Source organism: Emiliania huxleyi (assembly GCF_000372725.1).
Source record: "Emiliania huxleyi CCMP1516 chromosome Unknown EMIHUscaffold_20, whole genome shotgun sequence".
Taxonomy (NCBI): domain Eukaryota; phylum Haptophyta; order Isochrysidales; family Noelaerhabdaceae; genus Emiliania; species Emiliania huxleyi.
In genome coordinates, this window is record NW_005200600.1 from 980766 (window position 1) to 1005829 (window position 25064).

The window sequence follows — 25064 nt, forward strand, 5'->3', positions numbered from 1 at the left end:
GTTCGAACGTTCCCATTCCCTATTAGTTCGCCCGCAGCGCCTGGGCCTGCGCGCACAGGCGCATTTTGTATCCGAGGACCGAGCACAGTGTTGTGTTTTCGATCCGTTTCGTGTCCCCTGTTCCCCTTGACGGACGAAATCTGTGTCGTTTGTGCCCTCTCCTTTCTCGCAGAGTATTAGCGCTGGAAGCGCTGCGGTCGGCGTTCGCTGCGCGTGTCGCCGGCGGTTTTTCAAGTAAGAAGACTCAGGTCGCCGTGAGGTCCGCAAACTCGCTCTCGAACTCCTCGCGGTCTCGCTGGCGCGCGGCACCGTCCAAGCCGTAAGAGTCGAGCCGGATCTGCGCCCGCTCTAGCCAGCCGAGGAGCAGGGGGCGGCAGCGCTTGTACGCGAGCACGCCTTGGTAGAGGAGCCGGAGCCGCTCCTGGGCGCGCATTCGAGCTGGCGAAAGACGGAGGACGGTGGTGGTTGGGCAGAAGGCGACCAGCTTCACCATCTCCGCCGTGCCGTCGAGGTCCTAGGGAGTAGGGGCGCGGGCGGTCGACGGCTGTCCGCTCCAGGCAGCAGGGGTGTAGAGGGCGCGGCTGGGCGAGGCGAGGCGGCGAGGGCAAAGGCGAGGGCGCGCGCACATTAGCGTCTGCGTCGAGAGGGAGGGTGGCTGTGGCGAGGGAGGAGCAGCCGCCGAAGGCCTGGTAGCCCAAGTTCTGGAGCTGTGCGAGGCGGGAGTTGTGCGCGGGGAAGGTGAGCCGGCGGAGGGAGGAGCAGTCGAAGAAGGCGTGCCTGAGCTCGCAAGCGCGCGAAGCGTGAGAAGGAGATGCGTTTGAGGGGCGGTCGGAGACTGGAGAGAGCTCCTTCCGATGCACTCGAGCCCGTCCGGGAGGGCGACGGAGGAGAGGGAGGTGCAGCGCAGGAAGGCGTCCTGTTCACAGCCATCGGTGTGAAGAGGCGCTGCTCACAGCCAAGAGGAGGCGCGCGACTGCTGGGGGCAGCGTCTCCTCGTCAATACGGACCAGGCTGCCTAGAGGAGGGAGCACACGGGCGAGCTGAGGCAGCGGGAGTACATAGCACAACAAGGGGCCCGGGTACGGCGGAGTACAGCTGAACACAGTTCACACACGTGCCCCCTCGAGCGCTGATCGAGCGCTGCTCGGAAGAGCGGGGAGTGGTGGTTGGACTTGTGTTTGGCATCTGGGGAGAGGCTGCTGGGGAGGCGCAGCTCGGCGAGGGAGGAGCAGTCGCGGAAGCAGCCGGGCCCGATGGAAGAGACCTGTTCACAGCCGCCGAGCGACTGTGAAGCGGCGCTCCTCACGGCGGTCGCGGGAAGAGGGCGGAGGGGGAGCCCGACCCCGTCGGGGATCGCGACGGAGGCGAGGGAGGTGCAGTAGTAGAAGGCGGTCTTGCCGAGGTAGGTCAGGCCTGCTGTCGGTGACGGGCGTGAAGAGACGCTGTTCGCAGCGAGGGTGTTGCCGAGGGCTAGGCGAGGCCGGCGGGGAGGGCGACGGAGGCGAGGGAAGAGCAGTTGATGAAGGCGCCTGTTCACAGAGCGAGGCGTGAAGAGGCGCTCTTTAGAGGGGGGGGGGAGAGGGAGGAGTGGCAGGAGCAGCGCCGTCGCCGATGGAGGCGAGGCTGGCGGGGAAGGCGACGGAGGTGAGGGAGGAGCAGCAGTGGAAGGAGTGGTTGCCTGTGTCCAGTAGTGCGAGGCGTGAAGAGAAGCGGCGGCAGGCCGAAGCAGCCAGCAGAGAGGAGGGTGCCGATGGAGGCGAGGCCGGCGGGGAGGGGCAGGGAGGCGAGGGAGGAGCAGCCGTCGAAGGCGGCCGTGCCGATGGAGACGAGGCTGGCGGGGAGGGTGACGCTGCTGAGGGAGGAGCAGCAATAGAAGGCCCCGACCTCGACGCAACACAGGGCCGGAGGGAGGGAGAGAGAGGCCAGCGAGGCGCAGTAGCGGAAGGCGTAGGCGCCGACCAAGGCGAGGCCGGCGGGGAGTTCGATGGAGGCGAGAGAGGAGCACCCGTCAAAGGCGTGGCGGCCGACAGAGGTGAGGCCGTCAGGGAGTTGGATCGAGGCAAGCGAAGTGCAGCCGTCGAACGCTCGGTCACCGATCGAGACGAGGCTGCTCGGGCAGGTGACGGAGGCGAGAGACTTGCACTCGAGGAAAGCACGGGAGCTAAGGTGGGTGAGGCCGTCGGGCAGTGTCGCGTGGCCAGCAGTGATCGTGACTTGCCAGCCCTCGGCAGGGGACCCGACCGTCCACGGGTGGTAGAGCGCCGCTTCGCGAGTCGGGTGGTCGTTAGCGGACATGCTCGCAAAAGAATTTTCTTGCAAAGGGAATGGCGGAACTGCCCGTCAGATATGTCGGAATTGTCGGAGAATAGCGACTAGCACACCTCTGAGTCCCAGAAACCCGAGGAGTCACACAGCCCACCTGTGTGATGCACGCCCTGCGAGCGGGGCGGGGTGCGCACTGTCCCTCTGTGTTCGTGTGCGTCGCCCAACAGCACCCTCTCTTTTCCTCTCTATTTTCCCGGGGAAACCATCAAATTTTCCGGGCCGCTCTGAGCCGAGTCTGAGGCTGGTTTGGGCCCAAAATCAGCCAAATCGGCAAAATACCGGGTATTCTGCGGGTATACCTGGAAAACCCCGGGTATACCTGGAAAATCCCCTGCGACCGCCTGGGTATCGTGCCGATTTCCTCAATTTTGCCTCAGATTTTGCCCCAGACCAGCTCTCAGACTCAGGGAAACTCGCGAGTTTCCAGAATGGAGCACCAAACACCCTCTGTTTTCCCTGGAAATTTCCGGAAACGCAAAGTGCTGGGCCGCTACTGTTTTCCTTTTTGTTTGCCGGAAAAGCTTGTAATAAATAAATAAATACAACGGACACGCCAAACGAGGGGTGGGAGAAGGACAGGGTCCCCACCTGCACAAGCAGGATCTTGTAGGAAAAGCTTGTGCAGGCCAATCGCCGCGAGGCCTAAAATTTTAGGTGATATGGCGCTGAAGGCGGCGATAGCTCGCAAGGCTGCTGCTGAGGCCGCTTCGCGGCGGGAGGCTGGCCCGGCCGCCCAAGCTGCACCCGCGCCGGCAGTGATCACGGCGGGCGCGCCTGCGCCTGCCCAACCAGCGGAGGGTGCGTTCGCGGTGAAGCGTGGATTTCTCGAAGGAGAGGTGACGCTTTATCCAGACGGGTCCAGGGAGGCGCAGACCAGACGTTCCAGGTTCGCGCTCCGCTCGCTTGATGACCGATATGTCGTGGCAGCCGACTTTGCAGACTTCTCGGGTGCGGTCGGCAAGGAGGATTTCGACGTTGCGCTCGAAGGTTGCGCGCTTCGCATCCGAGGCAGCAAGACCGGCCCGGCGCACGCGCTGCTGGTCGGCCTCGACGAAAGAGTCGCGCTGCCATCCGATGCGGACGTTGGCCGTATCGAGGCGTCGTTCGAGGCGCGAACCCTGCGCATCACGGTGCCGCGTTTGGGGCAAGCCTAACGCTGGCGTGCCGCCTGCCATGAGACACATCTATCTAGATTTCGTTCTACTACACGAGTACTTGTGCGGTATTGCGCCTGCTAGACGCGCGCGTACGTAGTCGATCACAGAACATTGTGAGGGCGAGAGGGGGATGGTCTAAACAAGGTCGACGCCGAGCTGGCGACGAGAGGCCAGAGCGCGCACATGTGTGAGAGCGCCGCGAATGCGCGATGCGCGAAAATCATTGCGCCCCAAAAGCGCCAGAGCCGCGGCCCGCGCCCCGCGGCCTGTGCGCGCGGCAGCGCGGAGTGCTCTCATGCACATGCCGAGATGTTGTACAGCGCGGACGACACACCCAGCCACAGAGCCGGGGGGCGGGGGGGCGCGCATAGAGTCCATGTAGAAGCCGTCACCGGGGTTCGACGACGCGAAACTCGAGGAGCTCAGAGTCGACAAAGTCGATGGGGAGGGTCAGGATGGCGGACTCGCAGTCCTGCACGCCGTACGGCAGCTGGACGCTCGACCCGTCCTCGGTCAACAGCGCATTCATGACGAACTGCACCCCCTCGCAGAGCGGCCGCGTGCCGTTGCGAGAGAGCGGGTGGCGGCGGAGGTCTTCGACGCTCGAGAAGCACAGGTCGCGCGAGTGCCGCTCCATGCGCAGGGTGCTTTCGTTGAGGAGGAAGAAGGCGTGACGGTACGAGCCGCCGTACTGGTACTCGCTCGAGTGCCTATGGCGGTCGCGCAGCGCTTACCGCAGCCGCGTCCGTGGGGCCGCCAGTGGGGTCGCTCGTTGCGGCCTCTCGAGCCACTCGCCCTCGATCGCCTCCAGGGCGACCTGCCAAAGAGGGAGGATTTCAATGGCGGTGGCGGATGTGACGGCGGCGGGCGGATGTGAGGGCGGGAGCGAGGGGCTTGGCGAGGCTGCCTGGTCGCCGTCGGAGTAGTGTGTGTGGCCGATGCCGAGCCTACGGGAGCCACGCCACGCTGTGCAACAATCGTGTCGCGCTTCGCCGCGGCAGCGTCCCGCGAGCGACACCAGCCGCCGAGGCTCTCGACAAAGAGGGGGTGGATCGAGTTGTGCATGTGGCTCGAGAAGGAGGGCGGCACCGGGTGGCGGATGGCGCGGCGACCGTCGCGCAGTGAGCGCAAGTGGAGCGCGGGCGCGATGTCGATTAGCTCGTAGAGCAGCTCGCCTATCGGACGCTTCCAGGACAAGTCATGCGTAATGCCACGCGATGAGATGGCGACCGGCGAGTGGAGCAAGCGCTCGCCCCCCCGCGCGAGGATGCCCGCGTTGCGCTCGGCACCTGTGAGGCGGGGCGGGGCGGAGAGAGGCGAGCTTTGCACGCGACCCGTCATTGGCGAGGCAGTGCGAGAGAGCCGGCGCTGCACGCCACACGCTGGCTGCGGGCACGGCTGCGGGCCGGCGCACCCATCTTGAGCGCACCGCCATGGACGTGGGTGTCGTAGAGGACCGCAGTGGGGGTATCTCCCGCGCGCTGCGCCAAGAGCCCCCAGCCGCCAAACGTGTCTGCCCCGAGCAGGCGCGTACCAGGGCCCGGAGCCTGGCCGAGCCGGCGCCCATCACCGCCGGTGCACCCGTCCTTCCGACGACCCTCTGCCTGGCCCCGCCGCTCCCAGTGGCGCGCAACCTTCTTCCAGTTGCATGAGGTCAGCGCCCCCCCGCAGTAGGCCCAGAGCAGGTCCTTATACCGCTGCACGTAGCAGCTGTACTCGAGCTCGAGGCCGGTCGCCGCCTTTGTTGCTCTCCTCGGCCCCTCTACTCCGCCCGCAGGGCGATGCCCCGCCGCAGAGGCGCCCTGCAGCAGCGCGATGCCCTGCGATGCATTCTTCCCGATGTGCCGCAGCGCTGCGTTGGCGAGCTCGCGGTCGCGGAAGAGCGTGAGCCGTCCCGCCCAAGTGCCAAGGCACGCGCCTGAGCGACACGTCACAGACATCTCATCCTCTCTCCTCGTTCGGTTTGTACCGCTCACACGTTATAGCACGCGCCCTTGTCCTGCACAGCGTCAGCCATGTACGAGCTGTATGTGGCGATGATGGCGCCAGAGGGCGGCTGCTCCTCGCCAAGCAGCCTCAGGTCGGTCACTTGCAGGAGGCCTGTGAGGGAGGGCCCGTCCAGCGGAGGCGAAAAGGGGCTGGCATCCGCGTCTAAGGGCGCACCCGCCGCGCAGCGCCCGCCGTAGAGCAGCATCCGCGTTATGACCCGGAATTTCTTGTCGAGCAGGATCATCCGCGTGGACGACATGTTGTGCGTGCGCCTCCTCCCTCCGAGGTCGTAGCGTCCGTCACGCACCGGGTTGATCGCCACCAGGCTGTGAGGACGCGCGATGGCGGGCATGAGGGGCGAAGCGGGGAGTGGAGATTCCGTACTTGACGGCGTGCGCCTGTTGCGGCACGAGACACGATTGTTGAAGATTTCGTACCGTTCGGAGGCCAGGTAGCGTGCCTATGGAAGTACCAGGACATGTCATGGACGCGTCCTTGACGCAGAAGTACCGCTCGGAGACCACGGGCGCGCACTGCCGACCAGCCGTGCTGCTCGCGGATCCAAGTGGGCGCGTGGATGATGGATGGATTGAACCCTAGCCCCGGTAGCCGAGCGGTGGTGCAGGCGACGTTGCCGCGCGGCGCTTTGCTCGCCTCGGCACCGCTCACCGCCTCGCAAGCGAGCACCATCGGGCACACGGAGCCAGGAGTGCCCAGCGCGGAGCAATCGCTTGGACACTCGCCGGTGGCATTGGCCGCGCCAGCGAGGCTCTTGCACGCTGCCTCGTACTGCCCTTCCCGGTAGACGAACGGCGAATTGAGGCACTCTTTTTGGCGGCCCTCCGCCCGCCCCCTGTCGTCCCAGTGCCGCGCAACCTTTCGCCAGTTGCACAAAGCCAAGTCACCGTTGCAGTACGCGTGCAGGAGATCCTTGTGCCGCTGCACGTAGCACGTGTACTCGCGCTGGAGGACACCACCAACTCGCACCGGTGGGTTCGCCGTCGAGCCATGCGAGCTCGCCTGCGGTCTAAGGTTGGCCGGCTGGGGAGCTGCCGCACTTGCCGCCGCGCCACCCAGCGCAGACGCGGCACGCGAAGGAAGCCTCGCAATGGCGGCAACTGCTCTCGACGCCGCCGCGAGCACCGTCTCTGCTGTTGACCGGGCACCAGTGGCCTGGTTGCACCCCTTGCTGCGGCCCTCTGCGCGCCCGCTGCGCTCCCAGTGCCTCGCAACCTTGCGCCAGTTGCAGGAGGCGAGCTTGCCGTCGCAGTACGCGCGCAGCAGGTCGGCGTACCTCTGCACGTAGCACCTGTACTCGCGCGTGAGGCCCGCAGTGCCCCGCGCGCTGCCCTCCGGCGCAGGCGGAGCGGAGAGTTCGCGGCACACCGCGCCCATCCAGGGCGGGGAGGGAGCGGTGGCACCCGACAAGCAGTGGTAGCAGACGTCTCCACCGCCGCTGCGAATGTACTGCTGGCGGTCGAGGTCGACCGGCCTCCACCGCTCGACGGCGGTAGCCAGCACCGATTGTCTTGTCGCCTTGGGCCACGCACGGTACGGCACGCCGCCTCGCTGAAACTCGAGCCACGCCCAGTCCTCTGCTGCGGCGCCCGGCCGCGGCTGCGAGTCGTCCTGGTAGAAACGACCCCAGCCGCGCGAGTCGTGCTTGACGTGCAGGCGCCACTTGCGCGCCAGGTATACCGCCGTGCAGGCGCGCCGGCCCATTGCCCTCAGCATCTCCATATCCGCAGCCGGCAGCTGGTCGTGTCCAGTGTGCTTGGCCGCGTGCACAAAACTCGCCTCGCGCACGCGTAGGTCGGGGACGCCGAGGAGCGCGAGCCGGATCGTCATGTCGTCGTCCTCGTAGTAGGGAGGGAATATGTTCTCGTCAAAGTAGCCCGCCCGCTCCACAACGCCGCGGCTAAAGGCGAAGAGCGACCAGTTGCCGCCGCTGTGCCGGCCAGACTGCTTGTTTGGCATGGAGGCGCGAAGCGCAGGATACAGATTGCTTGAGGGTACTCGATCCTTCAAGAGCCTCTGCATGACGGCGCTGTGGAAGGCGTGGAGGGCCCAGGGGGAGAAAGAGACGTCGTCGTTGGCGACAATGACGTACGGCGCACCCAGACCAAAGCCGTGGCGCAGAATTGCATTCCACGCGACTGCGCATCCCTCATTGCGTGCCCACTGCAGCACATGCACTTCTCTGACGAGCGGGTGGCGCGCGGCACACACCTGCAGCTGCGTTGCGTTTGCGTGCGGTGACGGATTCTCTGGGGCTTCGAGCCACACCGGCACTGGCCTGTCTTGGCAGCTACCTTTGATGTGCTCGGCCACGGCGAGGCTCACCTCTGCGCTCAATCCGTTTTCCGCGAGAATGAAGGTGGAGTAGACGGCAGTGTCGATCGAGCGCCACTGCGCGATCAGCTCGTGCGCCTTGCGGAACGCAACTGTTCCCATGACCGGCAGGCCTACCTGCGAAGACATCCTCGGCCGGGCTGGGACGTCGCGACGTGGAAGGCTAAGCAAGTCTTCCGGCGGCCATGAGGGACTGCATACCGGTAAGCCGTAGTGTGTGTGTCCGCTTCCGGCCCCCCCCAACGGGGGCTCGGGGGGGGGCGGGCTTCGAGTGAGGAGGGTGGAGGTAGCGCGCAGAGTACATGAGCGACTTGCACACGATGCAAGCACATTCCCACCGCCTTGCATAGTACACGCGTTGGGCGGCGTGCTCGATGTGTGTGTTCTGTCTGTGTACCGCCAGCGTGATGGGAGAGAGAGTGATGGTGAGCTCTTTCGTCGATTTTGTTCGATGATCGTTGTACATTGACGGCACCATGTTGTGGTACGGTAGGACAGCCCACCGTACACTTACACGTGTCGACCGAGGTGTCGTGACCTCGCTCGACTTCGAGTACTTCGACTCGCTACTCGTCTACCCCTCTGCTCTATAAAGGAATTTTTCACAATACCGTCCCGTTTGCTGTTCACAGCTAGGGACGGCCTCTGCGGCAAAGTCAAACCACCCCACCACCCACCGTCTCCCTCCCTCCCACCCTACCGCAGAAACCTTCGGCTCCCGCTCAGAGGCGCGCCGCGCCCGTGCGATGCGCCGAGGCGGCGCCGAGGCCGGCGCCTTGCACCCGGCCCGCGGTCGGCACCGCCTCGCCCCACAACTGACCGCCCTGCGGCCCCTGCGCAGGCGTGCCGCAGGCGTCGCTCAAAAAGCGACGGCCGGGTGTGGGCTGCGTCCCTTGCCCCGTCACCCGCCGCGCCCTCGCCCGCGCCGGCCGCCTCACCGCGCACGGAGCGCTCGGCTGCTCGCCGCCGCCGCCGCGCGTCCCGCGCCGCCACGCTTGCCCCCCCTTGCCGGACGCGCGCTCTGTGCAGCGGCGCAGAGCGCGCGTCTCTGGCACAGCAGCGGTCGCTGCTCCGCCCCTCCGTCGCGCGCGCCGCGCGCGCGCTGCCGCCGCCGCCGCCGCCGCCCCCTCCTCGCCGTCTTCCCCACCCCTACCCTCTGTTGCGCGCACGCGCGCGCCGCGCGCTGCGCGCCCCCGCCCCCGCCCCCGCCCCCGCCCCCGCCCCCGCCCCCGCTCCCAAGCGCCCCTTCCCCGGTGGGTGTGCGTAGAAGTGGAACCGATCGAGAGGTGGCAGAAGCCGCCGTGTGTGACACATATTGCGGCAGGTGAGTGAGACAGAGCCCCGGTGCGCCGCCGAGACAGAGCCCCGCACTTGGAGCACTTGGAGTGCAGTCGGCAACCTCACATCCAGGGCCGGTGAGCTGAGAAGCGCATCCAGCGGGCCGGATGATCGGCATCGTCGCGTCGTTCTCTTCTGCCTCGTCCTGCGGCGCCGCCGCCTGCCGGCCGGTCCCTTGTAGATGTCCCCAAGATTCTTGTGCGCACCAAGCATTCTTTTTCTGTGGTGTGCCGGTGATAGTACTAGCACGCGCCAGTTCGCACCTGTGTCGAGCCTGTCTGCTGTGAGAGAGAGTCGGGTGTGTAAATTCTTTTTCTGCCCCCCCCCCCCCGGTTGTCTGGCGAGTAGAGGCACACGCACGCTCTCTCGAGGTCTCTTGGAGCAGAGCCCCGGCGAGCCCTCGAAAGAGCCCAATGAAAGAACCCAATGGGTCCTCGGAGAGGGTACCCTGGGTGGGCGGGGCGTCTACTCGCCAGCCCGGTTGTAGAGCTCTATCTAGGTTGTCGCACGCGAAGAGTGCCGCGTCTAGTTGTCTAGGTCGGCTCATTCATGTTGGCGCTTGTCGCCTGCTCCGCCTCGCCGACGCGGCTGGCCACGCCCGTTCGTGCACGAGTGAGAATGGGCTCATCGGCCGAGGCTCGGGCCGTCCAGCCGCTCCCTGCCCTGCCCGCGCTGAGCGGGCCGGTTCTGCAGGGCTACGGGCGTGGCTCCGCCAAGCTCGGCTTCCCGACAGCCAACCTGCCGTGCTCGCTCTTCCAGGACCGACTCGTCCAGCTGGAGAGAGGCGTCTACTTAGGCTGGGCCGCACTCGGCGGCGACGTGCGAAAGCGAGCCGCCGCCTGAGTCACTCGACCCTCCGCTGCCACCGTGTGGCCAGCCTCGTCGCCGCCCCGCCCAGGTGCGTCGCCAACATCGGCATCTCCCCGTCCTTCGTCGGCGAGGAGAACGCCGAGACCATCGTCGAGGCGCATGTCATCGCGGAGGTGTAGCCAGAAGATGCGCCTCCCTCAAACCTCCTCGGCTGACGCGCCTCACGGTGTTTGCGGCGTTTTCGGCAGGACGCGCCGCTGCCCGCCGACTTTTACGGCGAGACACTCCGACTGCTCCTGCTCGGCTTCGTGCGGCCCGAGCGAAAGTTTGATTTCACAAACGGCGCTTCTGAGACACTTCTGAGACAATACCGCGGCGGCGCATAGCCTCTCTCTCCTGCGGGGCTCGTGAGCCAAGCACCCCCCGCCGCCACAGGCCCGGGGGAACTCATCGCCGCGATCGGCGCCGACGTTGCTCGCGCTAGATGCGACGCCCTCCCTGCTCCGCCCGCGCGCTCTTCCAGCCCACGACAAGCCATCCGCACCCCGCCCCCTAGCCCTACCCTCCCCCCCTGCCACCTGCACGCCGCGTGCAGGTGGCAACCGCGACGGCAGAGCTGGACCGCCCTCCCTTCGCGGCGTACCGCGACAGCGCATGGCTCACCGCCCCGTCCGGGGAGCCGAGCTTTGACTTGCTCGATCCTTGAACATTTCTTTACCGGGTGCTATTAATATGAGAGACCCTTTAAAGCCTTATTTGGTGGACACGTCACTCGTCAGACGCTTCAAGTTCGTCAACGCGGCGGCCGCGAGATTTTTACATCGTTGGCACACGCTCACCATCCAGTACACGCCGCGGGGAGGAGAGGCAGAGGGTCGAGAGTGCAGTCTGTGCAGAGAGTCTGCGCGACCCCACCCCCACAGCACTCAGACCCGCCCAGCGATGTAACGCAGAACCACCACTGGACCGGTTCCGAACCGGAGATGTCACAACCAAAGCCACCATTTGCAGAGGCCAGCCGCCGAGTGAGGCCGGGACTAGCAAGAGCCAAGTGCATTGGTGTGTACTTTAGGTTTAGGAAGACCCAGACGGTGATGCCAGACGCCGGGACCAAAGCTTTGGTCGAAAAGCGTTGCTTCACCACCCTGTGGTGGAACCCTTGGAAGAGTCGAAGAGCGCGCTCTCAAGCTCGAGCGAGGCAAGCTTGCGGGCGTGGTCATCCGTGACCTGGTGGGAATGAAAGACGGTGGAGTGTGCGCCAGCCGCCGCTTACCAAGCGATCATGAGGGCGGCGGAGGATAGGGAAAGAGAGTGAGCGGCAGAGAGGGGAGGGCCGGCAATCGCATCAGCGGGGAGGCATCCACCTTGGCCTTTGCAGCCTCAACGCGGGCAAGGTCGTCGTCGCACTTGCAGATTGAGTGGGTGAGCTCCTGGGCTGCGCTGCACAGCACGCGCAACTCGTTCTGTAGCGCCGACTGCGCCTCGTCGTGCACTCGCTCGCGGTCGGGCCGCTCGCTGCGCGTGGCGAGCCGCTCCTTGGCAACCGCGATGGCGGCCTCCTTCTCCTCCACCGCGGCGGCGGCCGACGCCTTCCGTTGCTCAATCGCCTCCCCCTCTGCGCTCAGCCGCCCGAGGTGCTCCTCAGAGAGTGCACACGCCTAGAAGGGACGGTAGGCAGCCTTGGAAGCGAGACGACCCCTTGCTCGACACCGGACGTCCAAGATGGGAAATCGCCTCCCTCAGGCGCGCGAGCGAGCCGGCGTGCTGTCGCGTGATCTCCGCGCGCCGCGACGCCTCCCTCTCCATGCAGCCCGCCTCGACCTCCTCCGCCTTGCTGCGGACCCGCGTGCTGACCGCTACAGCCTGCTCCGCATCACTGCAGAGAGAGACGGTGGCGCCACGCCACTGCGGTCCGAACGGGCCGTAGCCATTGCCGACGGAGGAAGAGTATTCCCAGAGAGGCGTCTCAGACGCTGGCGCCTCCTTGATTGCGGCCGTCTTTGCGTCTACCGCCAGCGCCGCGCGCTTGTCCTTCACGTCCGCCTTGAGAGCCGAAATGACAGCCTTCAGCCGCCTCGCCTCCGCCGCCTGCGCGGTGGCGACCGAGAGGAGGAGATTGCACGACTCGCGGCACTCCGTCTCGAGCGCATGGATGGCTCGTCACGCTGGCCGAGGACAATGGCGTCCTCCCGCCGCGTCAGGCAGCTCCGCCCGAGGCCTTCCTCTCGCTCGAGGAGGTTCGCATGATGACGCCGATGGGCCACTGCGCCGGGTACGAGCGTATTAACTTGCGCATCATCTGCGTCTCGCACACATGGCTTCAGCCCGAGCATCCCGACCCCTTCGGGTACAACCTCCGTCGGCTTGGGCGCGCACTCAAGCTGCTTCTCGAGTCGCCGCACCACTGCGGCCGCTGGGGCGTGTTCATCGACTGGATCTCGCTGTACCAGGCCTGCCGCGCGCCTGATGGCACCGTCCTCAATCGCGCACCGTCCTTTCCGACGGCTCATGCGGACGGCGGCTCCCTTCCGAGGACGTGCTCTTCCGACAGGCGCTGCGCAGCCTCGGCCTCTTCTACTCACACATGGCGACACATGTTTTCAAGCTGACCTCCTTCCCGGTGGGGTATCCCGGCCCGCCGTACGAGCTGCCGCCGGTCGCCAACCTCGCCGGCTACGACGCACGCGGGTGGTGTTATTGCGAGTCGTCGTGGGCGTCCATCGGGAACAAATGCCCCGATTTGGTCATCGACCTGCACGACACGCACGGCGCTGACATGTCCGGCGTCGACACGGGCGAGGCCGAATGCTGGGCGTCGCTCCTGCGCGGCGGCCAGCTGCGGCGCGACCCACCTATCTCACCGGCACGTTTTGAGGCGGAGCTCGCCACCCGCTCCTTCACCAACGGCAAGGACGACAAGCCCCTCGTCGCAAAGCTATACCGCGAGGGCTTCACGGCGCGTATGGGCGTGTGTGCGCGTCTCGTGTTTGCCGGACACGGCTGGGGCCCGGCGGAGGTGGCGACGATGGCAGAGACGCTCTCGACGGGCTGTGCCCACAACCTCGAGATGCTCGTACTGCTCTCCAATCCCGTCGGGGACGGTGGTGCGCTCGCGATCGCCGGAATGCTGCCGCACGTTCCGAAGCTGAGGCTCATCCTCATGGGCGACGCGACGGTCGGCACGGAGGCGACGGCCGCGCTGCGTGCCGCGTGCGAGGCGCGTGCGGTCGACCTTCGCATGATCAGTAAGGTTGGCGAGGTAATGTGGTGGGGTCTGTGCGCGAGCGTGCACAGCGTCCACGACGCGCTGGGCGAGGGAGCACTGGAGTGACCTGAAGATCCTGTGAGGCCTGCTCTTGGCGGCACAAGGGTCAGTCGGGGGGACCAGCGCGATCGCGCGCATCGTGTTGACGATGTCTTGTTCGAGGTCTTGTAGTTCGAAGCGACCGTGAATTTCAACGGGGGGGATGTGACAGGCATCACTCGCTTGCTTTTTTTCGCTCCGCCCTCCAGCCCTGTGCGAGCTGTGGCCTCTCCCACAAGCCACATCTCAAACGGATCTTTCAAACTCGGTGTCGAACCACGCCCGACGCTCACTACAGTTATCACGAGGCGACACAAAACCAGATCAGTGCAGGAAGAGAGGATCTGTGGCGAGAGATTTCAAGTCCGCACGGCGCGGGCCGCCGACGCCGGCGCCGCGCCTTGTTCGGAGCCGGGTTGGCCCGGCCTCGACAGGCCTGCCGTCATGCCGAGGCCGCAGAGCAGGAGGGCGACGAGGAGGTAGAAGGGGAGGCCTTGCGCGACCTCGGGCGATTCGCTGATCGACGAGGCTGCAGAGAAGAGGGACCCGCACGCCACGGGCGCGATGGCTCGCACGAGAGAGCCGACCGAGGCGGCGAACCCGTTCATGGCGCCGAGGTGCTGATCAAGCATCGAGTTGAGGAGGATGGCGAGCGAGGGGAAGGACGAGTTGCCTGCGTCGCGGGTAGAGGTGGTGAAGAGGCGCCGTCACACCCACAGCCGAGCCGGATGGGGGAAAGGGAAGGGTGGGGCGGGCTGGGCGGGGCGGGCGGAAAGCGGGGCGGGGCGGGGCGGAGGGGTGTTGGAGGGCTGGGAGGTGCCTCCAATCCCACGGCACAACCCCACCGCCACCAGCCCCACCCAGAGCAGAGGCGAGTCGCGCAAAAGGACCTGTTCACGGCTGGAGGTGTGAACAGACACCGTCCTCGATTCATGCAGCATAAAGAGCAGTGAGGACCAGGAGAGGCATCGTCGCGTTCACCATGGCGAAGGCCAGCTGGCCGATCCTCAGGGTCGCCACGGGGCCGTGCCGCCTCTCCAGCCGCACGAAGACAAACGGCCACACGCAGAGCGCCACCGCGAGCGGGGTGAGCGCCGCGCCGATCTGCTGCGGCTGCCTATTGCGTGACGTGGGGACGTGTCGTGGACGGACTCGTGGACGTGCCGCGCAGTCGAGCTGCTGCGGCTGCATCCGTAGCCCGGTTGGGGCAGAGGCGAAGAGCGGGAAGAGCTCCGCCATGCCTGTTCACGGCCGCACGAGTGGAGAGGCGCCGTTCACGCTCACTTCAGAGGGGGCGGAGCTCCGCGTGCCGATGACGGTGAAGTGGTTGATCGCCATCAGCGCGATGCAGAGCCGCACCTGCCTCCGCCCCAAGCTTCCCAGCGCGGCGACGTTGTCAGAGCAGCAGCGGCGCATCAGTAAGAAACACCGCCGGCGGTCCGGGCACAAGCAACGCCCGCCCCAGCACCGCGTCCAAACACTGTCGCCGCCGCCGCCGCCGCCGCGGCGCCGCTCTCCGCTGCTCCTCTCCCCCGCCTTTGCAACGAGGGCGGCGTGCGCAGCCGTGGCGAGATGCCTGCGCCCCGGCAGGGCCGCCTCGGCTGCCGCACCCTCCTCCCCGGCCTCGTGGCCCGGCAAGGAAGGCGCCGTTCCCATCTCCAAATCGCGGCGGCTCGTCCGCCTCTTGCCTGTGGTAATTGCGAAGGTTCATCAACGAGTCGGTGAACGAACGGCTCGCCCCCTTGGCGCACCCGGCGCGTCTGCGGCGGGCTGCCCCGCCCCCGCTCTCGGCTGGTCAGAGGAGGGAGGAAGCTCGGTCCCTGGCAAGCAGGAAGGCTGGTCGCCGCCCACGCATACTGTCTCGGGGAGTGCCCTCACCGCCGGCAGGCCTACGCGATTAGTGACTTCATTGAGAAGGCTTTCACGAGCGGGAGGGCCCTTGCCGCCGGCGTGCCGAGCAGGCAGAGGGCGGCAGCGGCGAGGCTCGGAAGGAGGTACGGGTACACGTCGAGGGGCGAGCCGGCGAGGGAGGGCAGCACCGCCGCCGGCCGCGCCAGCGAGCCTCCGATCAGAGGACCGAGCATGAAGCCGACCCCCCAAGCCTGCCCGAGCGATGCGAACGCCTGCGACCGGTGCTCCTCCGGCATGAGCTCTCGCAACTGTGCACGCAGCACCGCCTGGTTCGCGTTGAGGAGCCCTCCGACGAACCTGTTCACGGCCAGACGCGTGAAGAGGCGCCATCCCGCTCCCGCAGCAGCGCGTGGGAGCAGTCGACTCACCGCGTCGCGAGCGCGGCAGGGAGCGAGGTTGCGACGCCGAGGCCGAGCGTGCTCGCCGCCGCCGCCACTATTCCGAAGCTGATGACGGGACGCCGTCCGATGAGGTCGGAGGCGCGGCCCCAGAGGAGCCCGGAGAAGATTTGCGCCAGGTTGTAGACGGACGCGACGAGGCCGGCGGCAGAGCCGACCTGCGCCTCGGGCACGCCAAAGTCGCGGACCATGAAGGGAACCATCGGAACCAGGAAGGTGATGACCACGCCGTCGGCCAGGCACACGAAGAGGACGAGCAGAAAGTGCGCGCGCGGGAACGGCACCGCGACGACCGCCTCCTCGCGCGCGGCCGGAAGGCACATGGCTTCCCGCTGCTCTCGTGTTAGCTGCTCGCTGCGTGCTGGACGTGAGCTTCTCTGTAGATCGCCTGCTTCACACGTCCTGGCACTCAAAAGGTTCCACCAGGGCTGTGACTGGCACCTCGGCCTCAGCTGGTTCTAGGTGGCCGAGCGCACGCATCAGGGTTCGCTCCTACCCGGATAGGGGGTCTGTCTGACGGGCTGGCCCCTCCCAGATAAGTAGGTAGGTTGGTCTTGTTTGGCCCAAAAGGGCCCTGCAATAGGTAGGTACCCGCTATTTTCATCTTTTTTCGCTTCGCTGCGCGGCCTGGGGATAGGTAGGTAGGTAGGGCGTTTTGGCGCGAGTCAGTCCCAACAGACCCCCTATCCGGGTAGGAGCCGGAACCCAGGGCTGGCGCGTAGCCCACTTTTCTTTTTTCGCTTCGCTGCGGGAAGGGAAGCGGTAGGAGGCTTTAGGCGTTTTGGCGCGAGTCAGTGTCAACAGACCCCCAATCCGCAAGGCGAGGGCCTCTATCGTCTAGGACCAAGAAAGTGCTCAACACTCACAACTTCAACTCTAAGTGATCTGTGATCTGTAATAAATAAAAACGGACACCTCTCTACTGTGAGATGGGTAAAAAGCTGTGATCTGTAAGGGTCCGCCCGCAGGCGCATTTTGTATACCGTTACCGAGGCGGTGCCCGGTGCCGAACCTGTCGGAACTCTAAAGTACTATATAAGAGTTCAAACCAATATAACGAAAAGTGCAAAGAGTTGCATGTTTGGTATTGGTGGTTGCTCTTGTGTAATACGTGTAAAGGAATCTCGGTCTCTGACTCTTTAACTCTCTCTCAACTTCATCTTCATATCGCTGTTTTCTCTCCCCCTCCTGACTCCTCTCCGACTCTTGTCATCCTCTCTCTCTCGCTGAACACAGCTAGCAGGGAGTGGCCATGTCTTGAAACGCAACAGCGAGGACCACTCCAGCAGCTCGCCCCGGGACGCCTTGGCCCGGATGCCCTCTCTCTCCTCTCTCGCCCGTCTACTCTCGCCGGCGCCTACTCTCGGTCTCTCGCCGGGCGCAGCTCAATCCGCCCGTGGCGGGCGAGGCGGCCCCGCCCGCTCGTGGCGGGGTCCGCCGCCCGCGCATGCTCTTGGTGGTCCAGCTCGCGCCTCGCTGGGCCCTCGGCGCGCCGCCCCGCTCAGCGCGCCATCTCGTCCGAGAGCGGAGCGCCATCGACGCGCGTCGCGTAGGCAGTGACGACGGGCGGCGAGCCTGGGGTTGGGGCCAGGGGTAGGGTGGGGTCAGGGCCAGGGTGTGAGGGTTGGGGTGCGTCGCTGAGGCGGTGGCGACGGGCGGCAGCCTGGCGTGTCGTTGATCGGCACTCCCTCGACCACGTCGACGTACACGATGCCGTTGGCGTCGTTCTTGATCTCGTGGTGCACCTGCGCGCGATGTCATGTTGGTTAAGCGTGTGAGGAGTGGAAGAAGACTAGCGAGTGCTTGATCTCGTGGTGCACCTGCGCGCCCATGCAGCCGGCGACGGAGCAGGTGAACAGGTCCGCGATGAGGTCGATGATCTGGGCGATCTCCTCAAGCTCCTCCACAAAGATCGCGACGATGCTCACTATGCACGAGAGGCACTGGAGCGCGTTCGAGCAGTGGATGAGCTGGTAGTCGCACGGGTCTGGCCGCAACTGCGGCGGCACCGCGGGGCGGGAGGTGGGCAGCCATCCCGTGGGGCAGGCAGCGGAAGCGGCAGGCAGCCTCGCGCGGGAGGGCCCTCTCGGCGGCGCGCGGGGCGGGCAGGCGGCGGCGGGCGGCGGGCGGCGGGCGGGGCCGCGGCAGAGGTGGTTAGCGGTGGGTGGGCGGGGCTCCCGCGCGCGTTCTTGCGGTCCATCATGTGGATGCGCGCGATGGAGAGCGAGAAGATGGGGCAGCAGCAGCCCTCCAGGATGAGGCCGCAGGTGCCGCCCGGGCACTGGTTGGTGAAGTCGATGCAGCAGCACTTGGGGATGTAGCGCTGGAAGCACACAAAGTCGTCGAGCCCGTTCTGCTCGTACTTTTCGAGCACGGCCTTGCGCGCCCAGCAGGCGGTGAGGCCGCACGGCGCGCCGATCCCCGAGAGGATGCAGCAGCCCGGCTCCGCCTGGCACACGTGCTTCATGCCGATCGCAAACTGGTGCGGGTCATTGGCGTGGCCGAGCATGTGCTCGTTGGCCTGGCCGCGGGTGCCCAGGCCGCCCTTGCCCAGGGCCTGGACCTTGTCGGGCGGCGTGTCTGGGCAGAAGAAGCACATGGCCGCGTCAGAGTGAGCGGTCCGACCACCCTGTCGGCGAACGCCTGATTTTTCTCTTTCCGGGAGCTCTGGACGTCAGGAGACTATGACAGTTCACGTCATGACGGTTAAAACGGTCTTCCGTCGCGACGTGGTCAATATGTCGTGACAGCGGCTGCGAAACGACAGCAGCAACGACGTCAGCAACGATAGCTGGTGACAGCTGGTGACAGCTGGGTGGGAGAGAGAGAGAGAGAGAGTTTGTTCAGCTGGTGACAGCCAGCTGCCAGGGAGGAGTCAAAGGCATCCAGGAACAGTGACAGCCATAGTGACAGTGACAGTGAAGCCAGTGAACGCCAGCGACAGGCGGTGACAATGTCAGCGCGGGACCCTGCGAGTGACAGCGACAGCGAGACAGCGACAGCGACAGCGTCAGCGACAGCGAGGCAGTGCCAGCGCCACAGTGAGGCAGCCACAGCCCTAGTGACAGGCACCAGCGAAGGGGCCCAATCGCCCACCCACCCATCTGTGCATTACACCCCATGGACTAAAATAAGACACCGGTGCGCGTGGATGTAGCTCTCAGCGCCTGATGCACAGCAGCGTTTGTACGCGGTCTCACACATTTTGCAAAACTCATGCTCCTCTACCTCAGAATTTATCTGTGTCGGGGTGAGCCTCCTGCTGCAAACGACAGCGATGACAGCAGCAATGACAGCAGGAATGACAGCTGCGCAATTACGGCAGCAGTGACAGTTGGACCAGTCGGGGGATGGTTACGACAGCAGCAACGACAGCAGCAACGACAGCAGCAACGACAGCTGATGACAGCTGTGGTGACTGACAGCTGGTGACAGCTGGTGACAGCTGGTGACAGCTGGTGACAGCTGGTGACAGGTAGGTGTCACTGTCGCTGTCGTTTGCTGTCATGACAGCTCTCCCTTTCGTGACAGCGGCTAACGGTCGTGACAGCGGCTAACTAACCGTCTTCACGTGAACTACTCTCCATAGTCTCTGTAGAGACCCGCTCCTTTTCCCACCAAGGGGAGAAGAAATATTTGTTATGTTCACAGACGAGCGGGACCACGACGCTCAGGCACGTCCCAGAAAAAGAAAGAAAAATTCGCGGCGCCGGCGGTCGCCAAGACCGTGCGCCCACAACGCGGCCAGTGCGGCTGCCCGGCGCACGCGGTGTGCGGCATGTGCGTCGACCAGGGCAAGCTCGCCGCGGCCGAGCAGGCGGCCATCGACCTGGAGACGCGCTTCCACGCCTCGACGAACGTCGTCATGGACCTGGAGCGGCCCGAGGACGAGACGGCGGCGCTGCTGCAGCGCTGCGTGCACGTCTCCGACGAGACGAAGCGGCGGCTGCTGGGCGAGTGGAGCGACGAGCGCATGGCGCACGCGCTGCCGCTGCACGCATGCGCCTCGTGCGGCGTGCGGGACCCGTCGCTGACGTACACGCGGGTTGACGTGTCGGCGCTGCCGCGTACTGTGTCTGTGCGCGTAGCCGGCGGCGAAGACGAGACGCGGCACGTGTTTGAGCTCTCGCCCGAGCAGTGCGCTAAGTATCGAGGTCTTCAAAACAAAAAGGTGCGCCTTGCGTTTGCAAGCATGTCCGAGGGTGAGTAAAAGTGTGAGGTTTGGTGGAGGCTGTAGCGTCGTCGCGCGTAAGAAGAGTGGTGAAATTAGAAAAGGAGTTGCGGTGTTGATCGCCGCGGGAGCCCTCTTATGTTCACACAGACGAGCGGGACCACGACGCACAGGCACGTCCCAGCCCTTCCGTGCCCAGCGGACCCGGAACACTGCTGGAGCGTGGCAAAGAGGTCGGCTGTGTGGCGCAACAGCATGGACGCGGCGCAGCAGGCTTACCTCGACGCGCTCGCGGACGGCCACCCCGTCGCGGTCCGCCCGGCCGGAACGGCGGGGCGCGGCCTCTTCGCCACTTCGGCCGTGGCGGAGGGCGACGTCCTCCTGCGCGACGAGCCGTTCTGCTGGGCGCCGCGGCCCGACTCGCGCGGTGGCGCCATATTTCGAGTCTGCTGCCGCTGCGGCCGCGTCCTGGGCGGCAGCTCCGAGCAACTGCGCCGCCTCGCCCACCACCACGGCGTGTCCTGCTCGCTGCCGCAGCCGCTGCCGTCCCTCGGCGGCGCTGGTGGAGAGGCCGGCGACGGCCCCGACGGCGCAGCCGGCGGCGGCGAGACCTGCGGCGACGCGTGCGCAGAGTGGCTGAAGCGGGCGGGCGGGCGGGCGGACGGGTGGGCGAGCCTGCGCCGCCTCGTCGATGAGAGTGGCGACCAGTTCCTGCTTCTCGCCGCGCAGCTGGTCGGCGAGGCGGTGGCGCGGTACGCGGAGGCGAGCGAGGCGGCGCGGGAGGTAGGCGCGCACCTGCTGCCGCTGCGCTGCCTCTCCTCTCCGCGCTCCTGCCAGGCGGCGACCAGCGACGCGGCGCTGCACACGTCGCTGCAGGCGGTGCGCGCGTGCTTTGCGGCCGCGGCGGAGCGGTGGCCGTCCCTCGCGGAGGAGGCGCTGACGCCGCAAGAGTGGCGCCGCTGCGTCGGGGCGTCACGCGCAAACTCGATCGGCGTCGCCGTGCCGTCGCCCCTCGTCCTCTACATGGCCGAGGCAGAGGCGCTGCCGGCCGAGAGCGGCGAGAGGCGGCTGCTGGCGAGGTCGGTGTGGCCGGTGCTGCAGCGGGTGCAGGTGGCGGCGGCTCTTGGCGGCGGCGAGGGCGGCGGCGAGGGCGGCAGCGAGGGCGAGGGCGAGGGCGAGGGCGAGAGCGAGGGCGAGAGCGAGGGCAGCGGCGGCAGCGAGGGCGAGAGCAGCAGCGAGGAGGAGGAGGAGGAGGAGGTCTTCTTCTCGTGGGGGCTGGACGCGGCCCGAGGAGGCGGGAGGCGAGGCGGCAAGCCCGTCTCCTCGCGCTGCTTCCCGCCGCACACCGGCTCCGCCGTCTTCCCGCTCGTCAGCCTGATGAACCACTCCTGCGAGCCGAACGTGCAGGTCATCTACCTCGAGAGCAACGCCGCCGTCGCGATCGCCCTCCGCGGCATCGCCGACGGGGAGGAGCTCTGCATCCAGTACGTGTCGGCCGAGGCGCCGCTCGAGGAGAGGCGGCGCGAGCTGAGGCGGAGGTACGGGTTCGAGTGCGCCTGCGCGCTGTGCACATCACAGGCGCGGGGGCGGGTGGGGAAGCGCGGCAGAGACCTGCACTCGATCTGAGAGAGGTGTTTTTTAGCATGGTCGCCCCTTCACGAATGCAGTATGCAGAGATGCGTACAACACACACGCTCATGACCACGCCCTATCTCGTGTTCTCGAGACAGCGGTAGCAAGGCGGCACGCCGCTACAAGTATTTCAGGACGTCTTGCAGCAGCGCAGCCGCGGCCTTCGCCTTGATGTCAGACACGGGCACGTCCTCGAGTATCGCAACCACCGCCTTGATTCGCACCTTCAGGTCCACGTCCGAGCCTGTGGCGGGAGCAAAGAGCATCGCCTTGCCAGCGGCCTTCTTCGCCGCCGGCTTTGCAGGAGAAGCCTTCTTGGCAGCTGGCTTTGTCTTTGCAGGAGAAGCTTCTTGGCAGCTTGCGTGGCGGGCTTCTTGATCTGTTTCGCGGGCCTCTTGATCTGTTTCGGAGCATGTGGGACGATTCGCGCCTTAATCCGTGCCAAAAGAATTTCTTTGCCGGCCGGCCTATGTTTTTTTACTTCGTTCGTGGAACCTTTCCCGTTGGGTGCTTGAATTCTTCTCGGTGCGGCGCCTGTTCGTGTGTATGGGAGCCGCGCCCTCCACTCCTTCACCGGCGCCGTCCACGCCTTCACCGGCGCCCTCCACGCCTCCTTCAGCCAACATCACCCATTCCTCGCTGGTTGGCCTGCGTGAGGTTGACGCGGCCATCGCCAGCGCCGAGGCCGCCCTTCAGAAGCTTCGCCAGCGACGCGGTCTGCTGCTGCAGTGGAGGCGGCGGAGGCGGCTTCCAAAGCAGCGAGAAGGCGCCGAGGCGGGCCGCGCGGCGCAGAAGCCCTCTTGCTCCTTCCCTCCCGCGTCGACGGTGCGAGGCGAGCCCGGACAGGCTGACGTCCGCCTCCGCCACCCATTCTGCGAGGCCGTCAGGACGCCACTGCCGAGCGGGTCCCTGTCGGAGCTCGCGGCGGAGGGCGTGAGCGATGTGGCCGTGCTGCCGTCGCTCCTCGTGCCGTGCTGCGCCCACTCGGGCACCACTTTCCTCTGGAGGTGCATGCAGTACGCCTTCCACCCGGAGCGGGTCTGCGGCAGCGTCGCAGACAGAGCTGGCTGCGAGGGAGGCCGGTGCGGCAAGCAACGGCGGAGCGGGCGCGTGGCGGTGTACGCGCCGCTAGCGGCCGACTGGAGCCGCTCCGCGTGCGGGTCGCGGCGCTACTTGCTCCCCGGCCTCGCGGGGAACGTGCAGGGTCACTGGGACTACCGGAAGGAGTGGTTCTTCTACGGCGGAGGCGGGGCCGCGTGGCCAAAGGGGTGGGAGGATTATGCGGGCGTCGAGCTGCCCCTCTGCTACTGGGAGCGCGAGTACCAGCGGCTGCTGCGCGTGCGCCCCCTCGCCGACACGCTGGCGCACTCGAGGGCGCTCTGCTCCTCGGCGCAGCCGTCGGGAGGAGGCCTTTTCCAGGAGCCTTCCAGCAGCCTCCTCGGAGCCTTCTCGAAACCCCTTCTCCTGTAGGCGCAGCCGTCGGGGGAGAAGCCTTGGTGGCAGCGCGGCCCGCGCGGCGGCGCGCCTTCCGTGCCCCTCGAGTCGCCCTCCTCAGGCATCGCTGAGTAGTGTTTTGTTGTTCGCCAGGCGGGCCCTGCACGCACCGCGCCTGTCTCCCGCTCGACATGCGCAAGATCCGGTTCGGGCCCGAGTTTGACGGCGAGTACGACCGCGAGACAAGCCCGCGCTGGCAGGTCCAGGCCACCAAGGCGCTGCCGCGGCTCGACCCGTCGGAGCACCCGGGCGCCATCTTGCGTGACTCCAGGCGAATGGAATGGATCGCAGCATGCAAACCTCGTAGCATTTCTTCGCCAGGCGCCGTCGTGCCCGACTTCACTCCAAACTACCTCTGCTCCGTCAAGTCGTTGCGCAACCTGAGGCTCTCCGTCGGCGCGCCGCGCCACTGGCGTCTGCTGCTGGTGATGCGCACGCCACTCGACGCGCTCACGTCGAGCTACAAGATGTTTGTGCAGTGGGGCTGGGTGCGCTCTGCGAACCTGTCGAGTGACGTGATGCCGCAGCTGCGGAGGCTCCGCAGGCGCAGCCCGCGGCTGTGCGACAGCCGGTCCGCTAACTGCATGGTCTCATGGGTCGATCAATCCGATGACCAGGTGCAACCCGCGGCTGTACGACAGCCCGGAGCTGCTCGGCTCGCTGAGTGACGAGCAGGCGCTGCGCTGCTGCTTGAGGAATCAGGCTCGCAGACTCATCCGTTCATCAGCCGGCTTTGTGTGCGTGATCAGGTGCTGCGCTACTTTGAGAGCTGCTGGGGCGACGGCGTCTGGCGCAATTTCGTCACGAACAGTCTGCACTATGTCTGTCTGCGCGCGTGGATCGCCGCTGGCTTCTCCAGAGAGCAGCTCCTCCTCCTCAGCTCGGAGAAGCTCCGCACGCTGCAGGCGCACGAGCTTGTCGATGCGCTCGCCAACTTCACGGGGCTGCACCACAACGCTCCGCTGCTCGCGACGCGGCGCGAGGAGCTCAACGCGCAGTGCGAGGCGCCGGACTCGGCCGCCAACCGCGCGGCGTGGCTGCGGCGGCGCCAGCGGAGCAAGTCGAGCAAGGCACCGCTGGTCAACACGCACCGCGACTTCAACGGCAGCAACGCGCAGGTGCGCTCGCGGCTCGACACGAACGCGCTCGCCGAGTTCACGCGGCTCGCGGACGCCCACGAGGCGCTGCTCGCCGGGCTGGGGCTGAGAGAGGTGTGAGTGAGCGGCATCGCTCTCTAGGGACCAGTCGATACAGGTATAGGTATTCGTACTCGCCGGCCGTGAGATAGTGACGTACTCGGGACGGCGCGCACACACGGGGCGCGCACCAGGCAGGCCAGCACACCGCGCTCCGCGGTCGGACGCCGCCCGCGCGAATCTATACGTAACTATATTACTCTTTACTCTCTTTTTCGGAAATTATTATTCTTTTTGTAGTGTATTGAGAGACAGGAGAGATGTTTTTCGCTTCTCGGGTCCGTTGGCCTCTTTGTAGGGAAGAATTTTGACACCCCAGGGACCCGAGGGACCATATGTGTGGAGACGAGACGCGCGCTATACCTTTACCTATAGAGACGGCTCTCTGGCTAGTGCCATTTCACTCTGACACGCTAATCTTGAAAACGTCTCCGACGGAGCTCCGTGTTGCTTCCAGCGCCCTCCCCCGCGCTCCCTGCGGCCATGGCCGATGCTCCTAGTATGAGAGGTCATCTGGCTACCGCGAGAGCGACCCAACTCGTCGACATCGTCCGATGATTGTGCCTCAAAGTCAGCCTCCGGAGGCTATCGTGGGGTCGAGCCGGCAGTAGCCGTGACATGTGGTTCCACCACCCCTCGTAGGCTTTGCCTCTGATCGCCACCGTTCCCAGGCTGCCTAATGGGATGGAAAGGAAGGCTCGGCGAGCGTATAGAAGCGTTCTCGACCTCGTCGTGGCAACCTGCACGGCAGCGCTGGCAGGCGATATGAGCGTCGTGCCACCTGACCCGAGACGGGTCGCAGGCGTCGTACCGAGCGCGTCGAGACCGTGTCCTGATGTGATCTGCACGGGTGAGTCACGTCGGCGTCAAAGGAGCGACGTGCGACCTGTCAGAGCTTGATCTCCGATCTCAGCGGCGTCGAGTCATCTCCGGCGCGCGACAAAGGTACATCCACAGGACGCGCAGAGCAGCTGCGACCCCGCCGAG

General features: G+C 66.1%; 11 protein-coding genes across 11 annotated transcripts; 4 read left to right on the forward strand and 7 right to left on the reverse strand.

The window, feature by feature from the left end:
* Positions 1-244: 244 nt before the first annotated feature.
* EMIHUDRAFT_204088 (hypothetical protein) lies at positions 245-2295 on the reverse strand (the record flags this gene model as incomplete). Its single annotated transcript, XM_005781791.1, has 6 exons — positions 245-514; positions 627-777; positions 861-916; positions 1115-1264; positions 1343-1413; positions 1641-2295. 6 exons carry the CDS (start codon positions 2293-2295, stop codon positions 245-247), a joined length of 1353 nt encoding a protein of 450 aa, XP_005781848.1.
* Positions 2296-2984: 689 nt separating this feature from the next.
* On the forward strand, positions 2985-3479 carry EMIHUDRAFT_204089 (hypothetical protein; the record flags this gene model as incomplete). The annotated part of the gene is made up of 1 exon (XM_005781792.1): positions 2985-3479. The coding sequence occupies one exon, from the start codon at positions 2985-2987 to the stop codon at positions 3477-3479; it is 495 nt and encodes a 164-aa protein (XP_005781849.1).
* A 1975-nt stretch (positions 3480-5454) lies between these two features.
* Positions 5455-7952, reverse strand: EMIHUDRAFT_204091 (hypothetical protein; the record flags this gene model as incomplete). The annotated part of the gene is made up of 4 exons (XM_005781793.1): positions 5455-5582; positions 5646-5931; positions 6006-6451; positions 6530-7952. 4 exons carry the CDS (start codon positions 7950-7952, stop codon positions 5455-5457), a joined length of 2283 nt encoding a protein of 760 aa, XP_005781850.1.
* A 1738-nt stretch (positions 7953-9690) lies between these two features.
* On the forward strand, positions 9691-10726 carry EMIHUDRAFT_434713 (riboflavin kinase). Its single transcript, XM_005781794.1, has 5 exons — positions 9691-9988; positions 10060-10144; positions 10220-10313; positions 10407-10441; positions 10567-10726. The coding sequence occupies exons 1-5, from the start codon at positions 9711-9713 to the stop codon at positions 10675-10677; spliced, it is 603 nt and encodes a 200-aa protein (XP_005781851.1). The 5' UTR covers positions 9691-9710; the 3' UTR covers positions 10678-10726.
* A 382-nt stretch (positions 10727-11108) lies between these two features.
* On the reverse strand, positions 11109-11777 carry EMIHUDRAFT_204093 (hypothetical protein; the record flags this gene model as incomplete). Its single annotated transcript, XM_005781795.1, has 3 exons — positions 11109-11198; positions 11336-11611; positions 11682-11777. 3 exons carry the CDS (start codon positions 11775-11777, stop codon positions 11109-11111), a joined length of 462 nt encoding a protein of 153 aa, XP_005781852.1.
* A 217-nt stretch (positions 11778-11994) lies between these two features.
* On the forward strand, positions 11995-13428 carry EMIHUDRAFT_434714 (hypothetical protein). Its single transcript, XM_005781796.1, has one exon. It carries the CDS (start codon positions 12556-12558, stop codon positions 13300-13302), a length of 747 nt encoding a protein of 248 aa, XP_005781853.1. The 5' UTR covers positions 11995-12555; the 3' UTR covers positions 13303-13428.
* Positions 13429-13521: 93 nt separating this feature from the next.
* Positions 13522-14691, reverse strand: EMIHUDRAFT_204095 (hypothetical protein; the record flags this gene model as incomplete). The annotated part of the gene is made up of 5 exons (XM_005781797.1): positions 13522-13567; positions 13708-13948; positions 14108-14165; positions 14233-14388; positions 14560-14691. 5 exons carry the CDS (start codon positions 14689-14691, stop codon positions 13522-13524), a joined length of 633 nt encoding a protein of 210 aa, XP_005781854.1.
* A 473-nt stretch (positions 14692-15164) lies between these two features.
* EMIHUDRAFT_204096 (hypothetical protein) lies at positions 15165-15907 on the reverse strand (the record flags this gene model as incomplete). Its single annotated transcript, XM_005781798.1, has 2 exons — positions 15165-15483; positions 15555-15907. 2 exons carry the CDS (start codon positions 15905-15907, stop codon positions 15165-15167), a joined length of 672 nt encoding a protein of 223 aa, XP_005781855.1.
* A 711-nt stretch (positions 15908-16618) lies between these two features.
* On the reverse strand, positions 16619-18215 carry EMIHUDRAFT_434717 (hypothetical protein). The gene is made up of 4 exons (XM_005781799.1): positions 17770-18215; positions 17405-17581; positions 17238-17329; positions 16619-17159 (listed from the first exon to the last, which is right to left on the reverse strand). Exons 1-4 carry the CDS (start codon positions 18181-18183, stop codon positions 16970-16972), a joined length of 873 nt encoding a protein of 290 aa, XP_005781856.1. The 5' UTR covers positions 18184-18215; the 3' UTR covers positions 16619-16969.
* Positions 18216-19893: 1678 nt separating this feature from the next.
* On the forward strand, positions 19894-22857 carry EMIHUDRAFT_204100 (hypothetical protein; the record flags this gene model as incomplete). The annotated part of the gene is made up of 6 exons (XM_005781800.1): positions 19894-20199; positions 20452-20834; positions 21057-21293; positions 21486-21617; positions 21728-21801; positions 22007-22857. The coding sequence occupies 6 exons, from the start codon at positions 19894-19896 to the stop codon at positions 22855-22857; spliced, it is 1983 nt and encodes a 660-aa protein (XP_005781857.1).
* Positions 22858-23526: 669 nt separating this feature from the next.
* EMIHUDRAFT_353347 (hypothetical protein) lies at positions 23527-24308 on the reverse strand (the record flags this gene model as incomplete). Its single annotated transcript, XM_005781801.1, has 2 exons — positions 23527-23556; positions 23631-24308. A coding segment is annotated over one exon (400 nt), but the record flags the coding sequence as incomplete, so codon positions are not given.
* Positions 24309-25064: the final 756 nt, after the last annotated feature.